The sequence below is a fragment of the Oreochromis aureus genome, linkage group 11 (genome assembly GCF_013358895.1).
Source record: "Oreochromis aureus strain Israel breed Guangdong linkage group 11, ZZ_aureus, whole genome shotgun sequence".
NCBI classification, from domain to species: Eukaryota; Metazoa; Chordata; class Actinopteri; order Cichliformes; family Cichlidae; genus Oreochromis; species Oreochromis aureus.
The window spans coordinates 25,186,053-25,201,832 of record NC_052952.1 but is presented as its reverse complement, the minus strand read 5'-3'; the positions used below and the strand labels follow the sequence as shown (position 1 = coordinate 25,201,832).

Genomic DNA, 15,780 nt, shown 5'->3' with positions numbered 1-15,780 from the left:
AGAACCATTAGCAGCAGCGTTATATTGCAAGAGTAGCGACGGAGCAGGAGTCAAATGTAAGCATAGAAGTAACAGAGATAATCTTTTCAGTAGAATTTTTAAGTAAAAGTATAAAACAATGCCTTCTTACTTTATTTACTTTATTTAACTGAAGTAACTCAGTTACTTGTATGTGACAGTGTGTGTTTGCCTGTAGGGATGCAACAAGTTTGTAGTTCCCTCCTTCAGAGGGAACAGTTTTCTTGGATATTTTGCAAGGGATCATGCTTCACAGGAGTCTGTTAAAGCAGCTCCCTTTTCAGGTACTAAATCGTTACTGGAGGCTACACACAGCTCTTGCTCTTAGACATGCCCAAACTTGCCTCCTCATATATCTCCTGATTATATTATATCATGGAAAATTTTATATCGATATTATCTCAGACAAAATAATGTGGCATAACCTAGTGTATATGTGTGTGTGTTTGTGTGTGATTTGACCCTGCTTCAACCAACACAAAGAAGGTCAAAATGAAATCATGTGAAGAAGGCTATTTGCTGTGTAATTTAATTACAAAAAGTCAGGAGAGATGGATTACAAACATGGAAGTTGAGCGTTTATGTGCACATACTGTTTGTAAAGTGGTTTTCATTAAGGGAATCATGGTGTTGTAATTGTAACTTGTGTTGTCCTTTTTTCTGTCTCAGCTGAGCCCGAACACCCAAAACTGACAACATCTCAGGCCATTTCTGCAGGAACTCCTTCTAGCTCAGAGGTCTGTATGCGTTGTTTGCACATTTATCGATTCTGACCAAAAATACATTTTCTCTTATAGTTTTTCCATTGTCATTTTTTCAGGTCGGCACCTGTGAAACGAAGAATGGGCATCCTCTTCCAAGAATTGTCTGGTTCAGAGATGCCAAACCCCTTCCTGAGGTCAAAGACAAACGAGAGAGTATGTGTTCTTTCTTCACCGTTTGCGTTCATTTGTAACTTGATCTGCTGCATTCCTTTAATTTTAGAACTGTTTTACCTTTTTCCTTCCTTCCTGTCCATCAGAAACATACATGGTTACCAAACAAGTGACGGAGACTTCGGGTCTCATCACTGTAATGAGCAGTCTGTACATGCAGCCCACCAAAGAGGACAAGGATTCTGAGTTTTACTGTACTGTGGAGTACAGCATGCCGGGGAACAAGATCGAAACGAAAGATTCTAACCGCATCAAGATCAACCTAAACTGTGAGTGGAGTGGTGGGCGCAGGCTGTTTGGGAGGGTATCCAGTCAGAGGTCTTTTCCTTCCCTCTTGTAGTTGGAAGGAATTGCATTTGGTGTATGAACTTTGATGACATATTAATTTATTCCAGTTAGCATTTTAAATCAGATATTTTAACCACATATAAATTTTTATTAGCTTCACACACAAATTAATTCATAATTCATCTTGTGTAGGAAGGTCTATAGTACATTGTTTCTGCAATTTCTTATTTAATTAAGTCAGATTCTGTATATCTTTATTATGCATCAAAATAGACATAGATCCACCACATGCCCTGTTAGAAAGTCAAAAGATATAAAAATATTCACTTCTGTCCTTAAAACTACATCAAGGTGATGAGAATTATATGATAGAAACCCCATTTAGGAAATAGACTCAGTTGGCTCAAGAGGAGGCACTGGGAAAGCGTTTCTTCTGGAATGCATTACTCATTTGTGATTGATGGTGTACAGTGTAACAGTGAAATGTAACCACTGAAGGAATTTTCACCTGTTCCATGTCTGTTCTTCTCTGTCTAGATCCTTCTGGCACAATCAAGTTTTCCCTGTTTAACGCTACTGTACCAGTCAAAGAGGGTGATACTGTAACCATGAAATGTGAGACTGATGGGAACCCCCAGCCTCTATTTGAGTTCACTAAAAATGTATGAGATCATTTCATGCACACATTTGATAAAGAAAAGGCAACATTTAGTTGCTAATTTGTTTCTCTACTGCAATCTCTGTCACTCTCTTGCTTGGTTTTTACTCGTAATTCCTGTTTTTTAATATTCAGGGAGCAGATGTCCAAGGTAAAGATGGTCTTCTCATACTGAAATCTGTCAAGCGCTCTGATGCTGCACTGTACAAGTGCACAGCATTAGATTTCGAGATTGACTTTATCTTGGAAAAGACGATTAACCTCACTGTCGACTGTGAGTAACCCAAATACACATAAAGACACACACATTGCTCAGTTAAAGAGGGTTAACACACAGAAAGAACAATGCACGTCCGGTTTGTGTGGTTCTTCCCATGCAGGAAGCCTTTCTTTTCATCAGTAAATCATAGAATTAAAAAGGTTACCATGGAATAGGCTCTAATGAAGTTTAGTCAGCCGGCTGATATCCAATTCAATTTTTCACACTTCATCTGTTACTTTAATGTTATCCCAAGCACACTGTTTAATCTGATCTTATCACACACATTAAGCAGTGATAACCTAGAAAGTGTATGGAATAGGGTTAACTTGGGCTCAAAATGGGCTTGACTTCAGAATAAGTGCATTAGCTTTGTACTTTAAAAAATGTAATGCTCTGCCATTTAAAAAGCAATATTACATGGTTGTTTAAATTTCAAGATGCTGTTTAATTTGAATTGGCACTTATTTAATGCCTCAGAATGTATAGAAGGGCTACAGTTTTCAGTCGACTCCCCCCCACCTTGTCTTTAACTGCTTTCTGTTTTTTCTCTGTCAGACATTGACCCAGTAAATGTGACACCAGCTGAATCTAAAGTTGTCATGCTTGGAGACAAAGCAACATGGCAGTGTAAGACCAAGGCTTCTCGTGCTCATACAGTTCAGTGGAAAAAGGTGTGTGTCATCATTTTCTAAATTTTTCTTTCTTTTTTGTTTTAAAAATGTGCCATATCCCCCCTCCCCCTCATCCCCCTTTTTAAAAGAATTTTGATATTTGTGTGCATTCTTTCAGTTTTTCACATACAATCAGAAACACCAACCAGCCTGGCATTATGATTGATTGTTTAGCTGGCTTGAAGCTTGATACAGGTACAGAGTCAACATTAGGACAAAAAAAATCAATGAATCAATAAAATCCTCATATTTCCAATAAGTTCTTTCTAAGCATTCTCAGTTTTTTAAATGAAAACTTGCCAGTCTCATACAGTAACAACTTTCACCAAGTGAACAAGAATTCATTCCTTATTTTGGCTCCATGCATTCACCGACCACTGTATTAGGTACACCTGTTCAACCGCTTGTTAACGCAAGTGTCCAATCAGCCAGTCGCACTCCTGTAAATTAGTGCATGTAGACAGGTAGACATGGTTAAGACTACCTTCTGAAGTTTAAACTGAGCATCAGGACATATTAGAAGGTGGTTTCAGAAACTGGTGATATACTTATTTTCTCACAAAAATATCCAGTCAGCGGCAGTCCTTTGGCTGAAAATGCCTTGTTGATGTCAGGGGAGTGCCAAATGTTCACATGCTCCCTAATATATCCCAATGGTGCTATGACAGAGAGATAATCAGTGTTATCTGCTTCACATCTCAGTGGTCATAATGTTATGCCTGCAGTACACTGCTGCTACATATGCAGTTTCACTCTGTTGTGGATATTTTCAGTTTTACAGTAGCAAGAAAACCTTCTCTTCCATGACACAGAAATTCATAGTGATAGCTACAGCATGCACAGCGTCTTTTCCGTCTTTAATATGTTTAAAAACATTTTTTTATTTACAGATTATTTGTTCACGATTGTCTATTTCAAGGATCTTGGTACATTTTAATACTGTAAAACTGCACATAAATATACCTTTGATGTGTTTAGTCTTCATTCCTGTTTCTCCACTTGTTATGTGCAGAGTGCTCCTCCAGTGTCAGGTCTGTTGTTGTAACCTGTGTATCTATTGTTGTGTCTCTTGAGTGTGATGGAAACTCGCAGGCAGCTGGTTTTTCTGGGCAGAGAATGTGTTTGTTCTTAGAAAGATGAATTCCTACGAGAAGAAGTTGAGAAGAATTGCAAGAGACAGGTTCATCATGGAGGACTGACTTTGATTTGTTATCACTGCGCTTTCAAACAGTGTGTGTGAAGATTCCTTTTCTGCTTTCCCATCACAGTGGTGTGCCATCAAATTAGATATTCACAGCGCTGTTCTACTCACAAATTCTGAGGGCATGAAAAAAAAGAGCAGAGGCATAATATTATGAGTCCAGTTCTTCTTCAGTGTGCTTGTGTTTCTGCAGGGCTCTGAGGTGCTGTCTCAGAACGGGACTCTGTCAATACAAAATGTTTCCTATCAAAATGCTGGAGAATATGTTTGTGTTGGAGCTGTTCCGTCTGTGCCAGGACTGACGTCCCAGGCTAGCGTCAACCTCACAGTCAAAGGTAAAAGTGCATGTACGAAACAAATACACCCACACTCACAGGAACAGTATAAACACTTTATCTCAGAGTAAAAAGAAGAATTTAAACCACAGTAATGTACTCGTGCTATAGACTGTCATGTTTCCCCACTGCTAAATCCTTTAAGATTAACTGTAAGCATTCTAAAGCCTACTGTTTGGAAACAAAAGTGGAATTCCTAATTTATTGTAAGAAGAGTTTATATACTATAAAGGATGTTCAGCAAGGCCAGGCATTCTTTGAGCTCTTTGGCTTGACAAAACCAAAAACTCCAGGTTAAAATGAGTAGTATCGAGATGGTCGTTATCAACTTTCTCTGTTTCCTTCTCTCCGCACACTCACACAAAACTGGGCGTTTCATGTCACATGACTCTTTTTCCCTAAAAAAATGATCTGCATGTGCGCCGCCTACTCCAATCAGAGCCAATATCAGATGATGACGATAAAATGGTGATAAAAATCTATAAATAATGCAAAAAATATTACAATGAAATGCAATACTTCCACAAATAAGACAAGAAATTAATGCTAAATCTTGGAATTTAGTGCACGCTGCAGTAAAACAAACATTTTAATTCAAGTTAATTATTTTATGCCAAGTGTGCTCTTGGTGCTGTTGTTTGTTTCTAATGTAACAGCCAAATTAAATGTGCCGATTAGAGTCTCATAGCTCATAAAAGGAGACGAGTCTGTCAGAAGATCAAAGTGAAATAAAGTTTGTTAATTGAACAGTGTAAAAGAGACATAGCAGTAGGCCATAAATACATGTATGGCTTTTCTGAGTACATCTACATTCTAGTGACAGTGTGACACAGATGTTTTCACTGCTGTAACTTCACAACTGGGCTTCTTTCTTGATCTTAGTAAGGTACAGCTTAACAGCTTGCACATATAAAGCACATTCCCCCAGCAGGGAATCTATATTGTATATTGCTTGTAAAGCATGCTGTAAATAAAAGAGTTTGTAAACACTCTGGTACTAACCACATTATGTCCTCAGCATAAGTTACCACGATGATTCAGTGAGGTGAAAATAGAGACAGAAAACTCTGACTTTATGCTTGATATAGCTCACTAACTCATTAACTCTTGCTATGTACTACACTCTGAACTGCTACCACTATACCAATACACAAAGTATAATAACAGTAGTCAGTGCCAGAGTGTGCAGAGTATTGTTTTGGTTAGAGGAAGGAATTGGGAGCAGCCTGGAAGCAGAAGTTGCTTCCTTATTGAACGGAGAACTGCGGTATAACTGTACGTGTATGTGTTTAAGGTTATGCAGCATTGTTCACTTTGTTTAACCAATGAGATTCTCATTCCCTGTCCAGGAAAGCCAGTGATTGACCCTCCTGCTCCTGTAAGGGTGGGGAAGGAAGGAGACAAGGTGACCCTGATGTGCGTAGCCTACAGTTTGACTTCCCCTGACTTCACCTGGAAGCCCTCAGGAGGAGAACAGGTAAACATCTGAGTCAAGCTAAGAGAAAAATGAGTCTTTCCAGTTTACAGGAATCAGTAAAGTGAATGTATTGCAACTCATTTGGAAATAATAGTAAGAAGTATTTCAAACAAAAAGAGCCCTGCTACTATTTGTGTTTCCATTAGAGTCAATATGAGAAGATTAAAGTGTTATGTTTCATAACATATTAAGATCACTCTTGGTAGAGTACTGTGTAAAACTTCAAAAGCTCTACAAAAGGGGGAAAAAGCGAACAGCTTTAAAGAAACTTGTAGAGGGAGTACGCCTTCATTATTAAATATTACATAAACTGATAAAATATGATAAAACGTTAATCATCTTTTTGAAAAATGTGATAATGTCAGGAACTAGTAGGGATGTTTGGAAGATTAAAAATGAGAGCACAACTAATAATTTTCATGAGCAGATTTTTTTTGTGTAAGTGAGAGGTAGAGAGAAATATAACATATGACAAGTTTGTTTAAAGAAATGGGAACAGGACTCATAAAGACAACTCGATAGTAATGATAAAAGAAAAATTGTACTGCAAACTCATATAGGCAAAAGGCAAAGAAGGATTTTGACAAACGACACTAATTTACTTTGGCCTTTTTCCTTTATCTCTCTTCCTACCTTTTTATCTTCCCCTCCAGTCGATAATGGTGGAAGGTAACAAGTGGGTGAGCACTTTGACCCTGAAAACCACAGCTGATATCATAAACAACGGGGTGACCTGCAAGGTCAACAATGAGCATGGAACAGATAGCATGGCCTTCCCACTTTCTCTCGAACAAGGTCAGTGTAACAAGCTCTCTTTCTCCACTGGGTTTTCTTCATTAACCTGAAAATGCGATTCAGTTAAAAAGTTGCATTGGACATGCAGCACAGATGAAATCAGCATTTGCTGTTTTTAGTCAAATTATATTTTAAAACTTACTAACAAAAAAAAAATTTGCATAACATATTCACATATTAAGTAGTTAAAAAATAAGTGTTTGCAGATGGAATGCACTGCTCATTAGTTCTTCTTATAAATAGTTACATGGATGCAGTGAAGAAAACTGGATGTCATCTTCAATTCTGTAAAAGCTGTTCACTATTGAAATGAATGTTATGGCAAAAAAAACTAATGTTTTTACAGTTAGCCAGTTGTGGATATGACATATACTTTGTGTACGTGACCAAACGGTTAGTCTTATTGTGTGTGTACACAAAGGGAACACACAGACTAACGCCCAAAAATTGCAACGATCCGTGCAGCCACAACACTAAAACTCATTTGTAGGTCATCTTCATTGCTATAGAAGTGTCTAGGATTAACATTTAAGATCTAACACAAATAGTTATGAGTGAAGAAAAACTTGTATTATACATAATAATACATAACGATCTAAACTGACGCATTTATTTTTCTATAATTTCATGATTACAAGTCTCTAAGGTAACACAGTGTGTCCTAATGCTATGCCAGTAACACCTTAGCCTGCTAATAACATCAACTACAGTCTGATCTTCTTTCACCTTTTGTAAATTGCATCTAAACTTTCACAGCTTATTCTTTCACGGTTTGCTTTTTAAAATGGGCTCTCACTAAAGTTATTAATAACAAAGCTGTAGCTGGTGCCATGCAGTCCTGCATTGCTGTTTTACATCTTCGTGATCTCTCTTCTCTTGTTTTTTTTCTCCTCCTCTCCTTTTGCAGTTGGCAGCTCAGCTGAAGGTAGAGCCTTCTCCCTCCTCCTCTTCCTCTCCTCCCTTCTTCTCTCAGGACTCTTTGTTGTACAGACCCTGTAATTTAGAAACTCCCCTCCATCCGCTTCCTATTGCCCCAGCCCTTCCATGTCACACACACACACGCACATACACACACACACACACACACTCTCCTCTGCTGTACTGTAACCTTGTATATTTGCCCTCTTAACTACCGAACACTGTGGATATTGTACATTGTTATTCTTCTTCTCTTGTCACCTTTGTATGTCTGTCCTATATTTTGTGGATGGTACCAAAAGCTTTTGTGGCCCCTTGGGGACAATAAAGGATTCTATTCTATTCTGTTCCTTCCACTCTTCTCTTCGTCTCTTTACTGTGTCTATTTGGTCACCTCTTCTTTCCAACTGCCTTCTTATTTCTGCTTTTTCTGCTTTTCTCCGCTCATCCGATGCTGTTTGTAGATTAAGTAACTTTAGCTAAGTATCTTTTTAGTGGTGTGCGTTGTGTGTGTTGTGGTTGTTGCTTTGCTATGCTATGGGACTGAGAAACTCTTTTTCTCTTAAAGTGCTGCTTTCTGGAAACCCTGTGCTAACATCAGGTCTGTATCGCTAACCCTATTGACTTGTGTATGGTGTGCGTCTACAAATGTAAGTTGCTGTGTGTGTATTGATGGCTGTTTACACACACAAAGGTTTTATGCATTTGTGTTTACAAGAGTTTTTCTGTATCTGTACTTGTATTACTGTAGCTGAGAAGATATGCTTCTAGAGAAGTGAGAAGGGATAGGTCCTGTATGAAGTATCGCACAATTCAAAGAAAAGAGATCAAGAATATTTTCCTTTTTGATCAGCCTGCTTATTTCCTAAATAATTTAATATTAAAAACTAAAAAAGCTAACACGTGCCTGCCAAAATGTTATAGAGCATATCCAAATGTCATTGTTTTGTCTAATAAACAGGCCCCAAACCCACACATTATGAAAAAGCGGGTAAAAATAATAATTTAAAAAAGTGATAATTTAACAAAATAGTCATGAAAATATTCAAATTAGTTAAAAAATGTATTCTTTGGGAACATCAATTGAATTTTATAACTTCGGGATTCAGAGCAGACTTCATCCATCCTACTCATTTTCAACATTTTGGTGGAAATGTTCCAGGTTTCCTTTTTTAGCATACACAGGAAAGGAAGCATTCCTCCACCTAATCTTTCACCTTGTCTGTAAGGACACCACAGACTGTAATATCAGGCTCATACTGTAGCACTGCAGTTTAAGTTAGAAAAGTACTAAAAGTACTCCTGCCAACATTTTCCTGGGGATATCAGAAAATCAATACTCAGAACCAATACACAATAACATTTCAAATGACCCTCTGTAAAACCAATGAATAATTCACATTTGACTTGTTAATGATGTGTTGCAGGTGGGCAGATTTTTTTTATCCCTTGGACAGTGTGTCCACGAGCAGAAACAAATACAGTTTTCGATCATGACTGGATCTTAATAGGCTTCAGTAATCTTTGTAGGGATAGTAATGTTAGCTTGAGAGAACATATTATAGCGTCATGTCTTCACAAGTACAGTAATACAAGTGTAGGTGATTGGGTGAGTATGTTCAGTGTTGTTTTCTTGCTCTCATTAGCTGTCTAGTATTATCTGTGTAGACATAGGCCCTGTTTTTGGGTCCCATCACATTTCAGTCATTGCATTCAAAAGATAGACTAACCCCACATCCCAATCCCCGCCCCTTATCCTCTACCCTCCACCTTTCCAACTACCCATCCATCAACTGTCTTCACCTGGACTCCATTAAATCTCATTCTCTCGCTCTCTATCCTCCCATTCTCTCCCTCCCATGATAACACAAAATCAAATCAATTTCCTTCCTCTTTCTCTCACCCCCACCAATCAACCACCCCTAACGATGCCTCTTTCCCTACCACTGATTTTTTGAAAATCGAAAACTCTCCATTCCATCCTCACACCTCCTCCACCATGATCAACCCTTCCATGATTCCCCTAAACATCTGTCCTCCAATCAAATTTCCCCAAACTTTCCCACCAACCCTCCACCTCACAAACCTACCACCTACCCCCCGACCCTCCCCCCATCCCTCCTCCCATATGTACTTCCATTGCGGCACTGTAGCTGGACAGGGAGGCTCCAGTGCGGTGGTGATAGCTGTGGTGGTGTGTGTTCTGCTCCTCCTGTTGCTGGTTGGCCTCCTCTACTGCCTAAGCAAGAACAACAAGCTGTCTTGCAGCAAGAAGGACACGAAGGAAGTGTGAGTAGAGATCAGGGACAAAAGGGATGGGAGGGGGGATTAATAATCGCATGAATCAAAAACCACTAAAAGTCAAAGTGCTTAAAAAGATGGAAAATCTGTAACAAAAAGTGTTTGGTTTGCTCATGCCAGAATATTTGTTAAAAAGACTATAGATATCTATTTGTATGCACCGACAATGTTGCTGATTTCTAAAATACATCTGCTGTTTTTACAATACAGAATAACAACTTTCCTAAGCTTGTTTTCATAACCCTTTTTAATTGCAAATTTGCCATCTGTCTTGCAAGAGTAACATTTTTTAAATAATCAGAATATCCTGATTAGCAGGAAGAGCAAGGTTTCTTTTTCTTTATTTTCTTGGAGATTTGACACAATAAAGTAACATTTGTAAATGTTAAGTTTGCAGAATAAAGTTACAGGATACATACATTTCAGGTCCATTGGGAGAACTGCATTAATGCTACACAGGTTTATTTTGCGAACAAGTTGTCAGACTGATTCATTCTTGTCTACATCCATTTGTAGAACAAAGCAAATATTCGCCCCAACAAACGCTTAACTCGCTGACTTTTTCTTTTGTTTTCACTGTTTTTTCTCTATTCCGTTTCTATGTCTAGGAACTCTGGAATGACGAACAGTAGCGTCGTGATGGAGCTGAAGACAGACAAGCTCAATGAAGAGGATGGTCTCCTAAACAAGAAAAATGCAACAGAACAGGTTAGGCCTACAATTCAAGTTCAACACTGCAGCTGACAGTTATCATGGCTGAGCCAGTCAACACTTGACCTCTACATTTCATCTTTTCTAAGAATTTAGGTGACTTTGTCTGATTCTGCATTCATGAGTGTGAGTCACACCACAGAACAATAGTGGGCTGGAGCAAGTCAAGGACAATTCAGCACAGTGGATAAAAACAAAGCCTTTGCATATTTTTATAGACTGTTTGCATAGAAATAAAGGTTATTTTCAGCCAGTGTCTGTGGTCAGGGCTCACTTTTTGCTGGAAACATCAAGAAATGTTAGTGATGTAAAAGCCTCTTATAGTAATTTAAAAGAGGTAGTGCCAGTATTCCTCTTTGTATTTTTAGCATCACCAAGGATGAGCACAGTCCTGCAGACATTTACTAACCTAAAAGAATCCTTGATACCTGGTTGACACGAACATGAGCGATACAGTCACCAGAAATCTCTTCGCACACCTCCGTCATTCTGATTGAGTGTCTAAAGTCAGTTTTACTTCAAGGGAAGCTGGCTTGAAAAAGCGGTTCCTCCATCATGATGGGGTGTGACAGCTGTGGGGAGTCATCTAGAAATGTCATCACAAATGTAGAACATTTCATCTTAAAATTTACTGTAGTGACATGTGTGACTTGAATTTGAAAGTCTTGTTTTATGTCACTTTTGAAACTGCTGACAGCAAACTGGATGACATTTCACAACTGCAAGGAGATATCAGGGACATTTACCTTTGCGTTTGAAATGGATATAACAAGAAGAGAAGAAAGATGTACAAGTCTGTCTCTCCATACATAATCAAGTTAATATTTCTTTACTGAGATGCTATTAAAATTTGAAAACAGCCATTGTGCCACAGACGCACTTCACTGGATTCTGAAAGTAAATCTCGACTTCAACATTTGATAAAGGATTTTCTTACAATGCCAAGTAAAGTAACACAAGTCTGTAAAAGTTTAATAACACGGCAGTGATATCTTGTCCATAAAAAGTGGTATTTTGTGATAAAATGTTGTGTATCTTATATTAATCTGTCAACTCCAAGTAATAAAGCTCTAAAATTCTCTGAAAATACTGCAAGATATGAAAAGAAAACATTACAACATAAGGTGTCTATTTGGTACCAGTGCTGTGACTGTGGTTTTGGCAGTGGCACCAGAGGTTTCATTTCCAGTGCCTCACATGTACACTTTGTAAGAATAACTTGTTAATATGCAGACCTTAGCCCAAATCCCAATCTTGAACCTAAACTTAATCAAAAAGTAAAAGCAGGTGAAATCTGAAGTATCCCTTCAAACCCTCCAACCTCCTAATGAATACATTGTGCACATCTCTGCTGACAGAACAGCGCTATTCAGTGCCGTGCAGAAGCAAATTTATTGAGTGTTGTAGAAGCATGGGTTTGGTTTATGCTTTAGATTTAGATTTCATCCACAAACCAGGAAAGCTGCTGGATCTTTTGGCCACCTAGCTGTAGATATTTTTGATACAACGTTATACGACATTCAAATGATTTTACGCTACTGTCGTTGTTCTGCCGTGATCTAAATTCATTAATTTACCAGCAATTAACTCTTGAATAAGAAAAAAAAAAGAATATGTCTGAAGAATTTATGAAGTTATGGATTATTTTTCCATTTAATTGGATTTGATGTGGACAATAAATGCATATTTTCTGGAAATTGTCAAAAAAATAGGATAAAGGTGTGTTTGTTTCTTGTTGTTTTTGCATAGTGGTCGTATTTATAAGTTTTGTCATTTCTCTATGACAGTGATAAAACCAGATGATGAAAAAGGCTCCCAGAAGGATGAAGCGAAGAGGACAACAGGATATGAAGACAACAGGGCTAATTTCATTATTTTTTTTACTAGACTGGTGATATTAAAGTGGTGGGGGCAATGAGAGGTGGAGCAGGGAGATGGGTTTATGTTGAGGGTGTGGCTACACAGCATGTTCGGCATTGGCTATTCTTGTTTTATAACCTGCAATAGCCAAGATGGGTGGAGTTTTTTTTTTATTTTTACTTTGCCTTTTTTAAAAGATAGACTTCTTAGACCTCTATTCAACTTGTCCTACCGCAGGTTTAAAACAATACATGTGCGAAATCATAATGTGGCAACACTGGATAAGCATGTCTTCTTTCATGTCGTGTCCAATCATGTCGTTCACTCCTCTGCAGAGAAGAGCTGTACTAAGAAGTATGATTGGCACACGCTTAAACACAGTGACAGAATCTTCTTATTGGCCCCAAAGGAAACCTCAAATTCATTTTCTTCTAGTGTTAGTCTCCATTTAAGCATAACACTGAACAGCTTTTCTGTTTTGGAGTCTGCAGTTAAAATATCTTTCCTTTCTGCTGGTAACATTAGGCAAAAACACACCCGGCTGTTACTCTGTTTGATTCACCTCCCTAACAAGCTATGATTTACACTCACATTTAATCCCCGAGCACACTGTTTGGCACGCGTAACTGTCGAGTTTTTGTTCAAAGAATCTCTGTGTTTGCTTTAGTGTTGTTTAATTGCATTTTTGCCACCTGTGACTGTTTATAGATATATATATATATTTCTTTCGGTATCTCTAATTAGCTTTCAGTAGAAACAATCCAGGCTTTTAATAACACCAATTCTGTCTCTAAAATTGCTTGCCTTTTTTAATCCAGCTGAAAAGCAACCAAACAAGCAAGCTATTAGGTTGTACAAATTTGTTCCTGCCATTTGCAGCGCACTTGTATATTATGTCAGTATACCAACTGTTCACTTGTTTTCCTATGTGCTTATGTTTTCCTCTGTAAATTCAAATAATGCTCACCCTGCCTATCAAGCAGGAGGAATACTGTGCATGATGTGGAGTCCAAGGTGTCTGTGGTTACTGAGCTTCCGGCAGTAATGGCTACTATTTATTTCTCAGTGTTTCACAGAGTTTTGGTCCCTACTTCAGGATGAAAGCTGGGGCCAGTGAAGTGAAAACTGAGGAACCATCCGCATGAGCACAGCACACAGTGGTTTTGCTCAGAAAGCCCAGTTTTCACCAGCTTTCGCTGTGAAATTGGTGTAATTTGGTGAAATGGCTGACAATCTCAAACAGTAGCCCGCTGTGCTGTTGTTTTCCCATGACAACAAATTGGGACTTTGAGCAGCTGCGGTGCACTAGTCGCAGATTCACCTGTTGGGAGTAATCACTCGCACAGGCTCACTCTAGTTTGAAACAAGCAGGGGAGGCAAGGCGTGGGAGAGACTGGGGTTGTTCTTGGGGTATCTACCTTTTATTTTTTACCAAATGAAAGCTTTTGAGTGTCACAGCAGGTGTGTCTGTGTTTAGGTACGATGTTTTTGTTTATCCCCTACACTGTCGGCAGGCAAAAAAAGGAAAACAAAAGCTTTGATAAAGGGGCACATCCCCTTTTACTTTGTTTTACACTGGAACTAGTGGCCTTGATTTATATATTTTTTTTTTTTAAAAAGGTCACCTCAAACCACTCTCTGTGCCCGCAAAGCTCATTATGTTTTTACTGTCTGTCTGCTGATCTTACCATAAACATGTTGAGTGTTAGCAACCCTGTGGGGGCAGGTGAAGATAGATAGTTGATTTCTTTTTTTTCCCACTTGTTTTATATGAAAATAATATGGTACAGTATAAAAGTTGTTTAGAAAGGGGATTGTTAATTTTTGAACTACTGACGTTTTTTTCCAATGCTTTTCCACTCGCTGAGAGAAGAGATTTTTTTTTTTTTTGAGATTCCATTGAAATGCTTTACTCTTCTCTCTTTACTGTATACTGTATATTTTGTGGTACATTGTTGTGATGTGTTGATGTGTCTTTTTGTTTTGCTCCAGCCATGTAGAATTTATAATGAAAAAAAAAAAAAGAAAAAAAGAAAAATTACCCCATTGACCCAAGTATTCTCTGTGTTGTTATTCCTGTCATTGCAACATGTTTCCAGGGCTTCCAGTCCCTATTTACCCCTCAGCTGTAAAAGGCTGATGGGGTATGCCGTCAGCTGGACAGGTGGGTAGTGTGAATATCTAAGTTTGTGAATGCGAGGTGCATCATAGGTTCAAATCTCAGTGACCTTGACTTAAGGTCAGAGTATATTTTCTGAAAAACTGGGATGGGATAATTATGGGATTTTGAAATTGATACAATAGTGTCTATTAGGAGGCTGAGGACTCGCATCAGTGGTCACTGGTATTTTTGGAATTTCGATTAATCGCCTTTTTCATCATTACGACAAAAGTAGATAAAATTGTTTTTCAAAAAACGTATATATGTTCTAATAACTAACAAAATGAAGAAAGCAGTGTCTGGCCATATAATACGCCAGCTAAAATCCTTGCACAGCACTGAACACCATCTCTAAAATATTCACACGCCAGAAATCTAATTGCTCTTGATGTAATTCATCCGTGTGTTTTTTCTTGCACTTCCTAGAAGATGACATCTAAATTGATTCCTAGCTTGCACCCAATTTTAATCTCTTTGATATAACCAGCATTATGTAAATTTCCCCCACATTGATTGATTCCATGATTTGTTGTGACAGAGCAGACAAATCGAGGAAGCCCATGTTTTGCATCAATAACTGCTTTATGGATGAGCTTGCTGCCGACTTCATGATGCAGCATTCTGTCGACTCACTTTTATACTTGGGGACCAGTTTAAATGAATCCATCAATCATCAACAAATTGCGGTGCAGCTTTGTTTATAGATCAGTAGCACTTAGTACGATGATTCTTATCAATAGCGGCTATAATGATATATCAAAACCAACCATTAATCAAGAGTGAGGAGGAAAAAAAATGCTGGTTCATTCTCTTCATTAAAAATCTCCTCTCCTAGCTTTTGTAATAGTGTGTGCTAACCTTGCATTACCTTTTGACAGTTTAGCCCAACACCGTGCATCTACACAGCCTCTGTGCTTGTGGGCCTATTAGCGCCATTGTTCTGACACACACCCACTACACCACTCGTGTTCCATTAGGAAATTAAAAGTCTCCCATCAATGTGACCCGCTGAAATCCATCTGTGCTTTGAATACAAAGTAGCGAAGATGGAGACAAGCAGGATAAGAGCACAGGTCGACAGGAGAGAATTAGAAAATGCAAGTAAAGATGTCAGTGTCAGTTTGTGCTGATGTAATGGCGGTCGGGATATGGGTCAGCATCTGCACGGCATCTTCACACTAAAGCATTT

General features: G+C 38.4%; 1 protein-coding gene across 2 annotated transcripts in view; it reads left to right on the top strand.

The window, feature by feature from the left end:
- bcam (basal cell adhesion molecule (Lutheran blood group)) overlaps window positions 1–14,480 on the top strand; it is a 47,893-nt gene extending 33,413 nt beyond the window's left edge. The window contains exons 4-16 of one of the 2 annotated variants that reach the window (XM_031731544.2): window positions 688–755; window positions 839–935; window positions 1,040–1,222; window positions 1,779–1,903; window positions 2,035–2,173; window positions 2,717–2,832; window positions 4,227–4,368; window positions 5,718–5,845; window positions 6,499–6,640; window positions 7,548–7,565; window positions 9,712–9,847; window positions 10,468–10,567; window positions 12,358–14,480. In XM_031731544.2, the coding sequence (XP_031587404.1) occupies window positions 688–755; window positions 839–935; window positions 1,040–1,222; window positions 1,779–1,903; window positions 2,035–2,173; window positions 2,717–2,832; window positions 4,227–4,368; window positions 5,718–5,845; window positions 6,499–6,640; window positions 7,548–7,565; window positions 9,712–9,847; window positions 10,468–10,567; window positions 12,358–12,360 (1,397 nt within the window). In that variant the 3' untranslated portion in view covers window positions 12,361–14,480. The remainder of the gene's footprint in view (window positions 1–687; window positions 756–838; window positions 936–1,039; window positions 1,223–1,778; window positions 1,904–2,034; window positions 2,174–2,716; window positions 2,833–4,226; window positions 4,369–5,717; window positions 5,846–6,498; window positions 6,641–7,547; window positions 7,566–9,711; window positions 9,848–10,467; window positions 10,568–12,357) is intronic. The other variant, XM_031731545.2, reaches the window with a different exon arrangement.
- The last annotated feature ends 1,300 nt before the right edge of the window (window positions 14,481–15,780 follow it).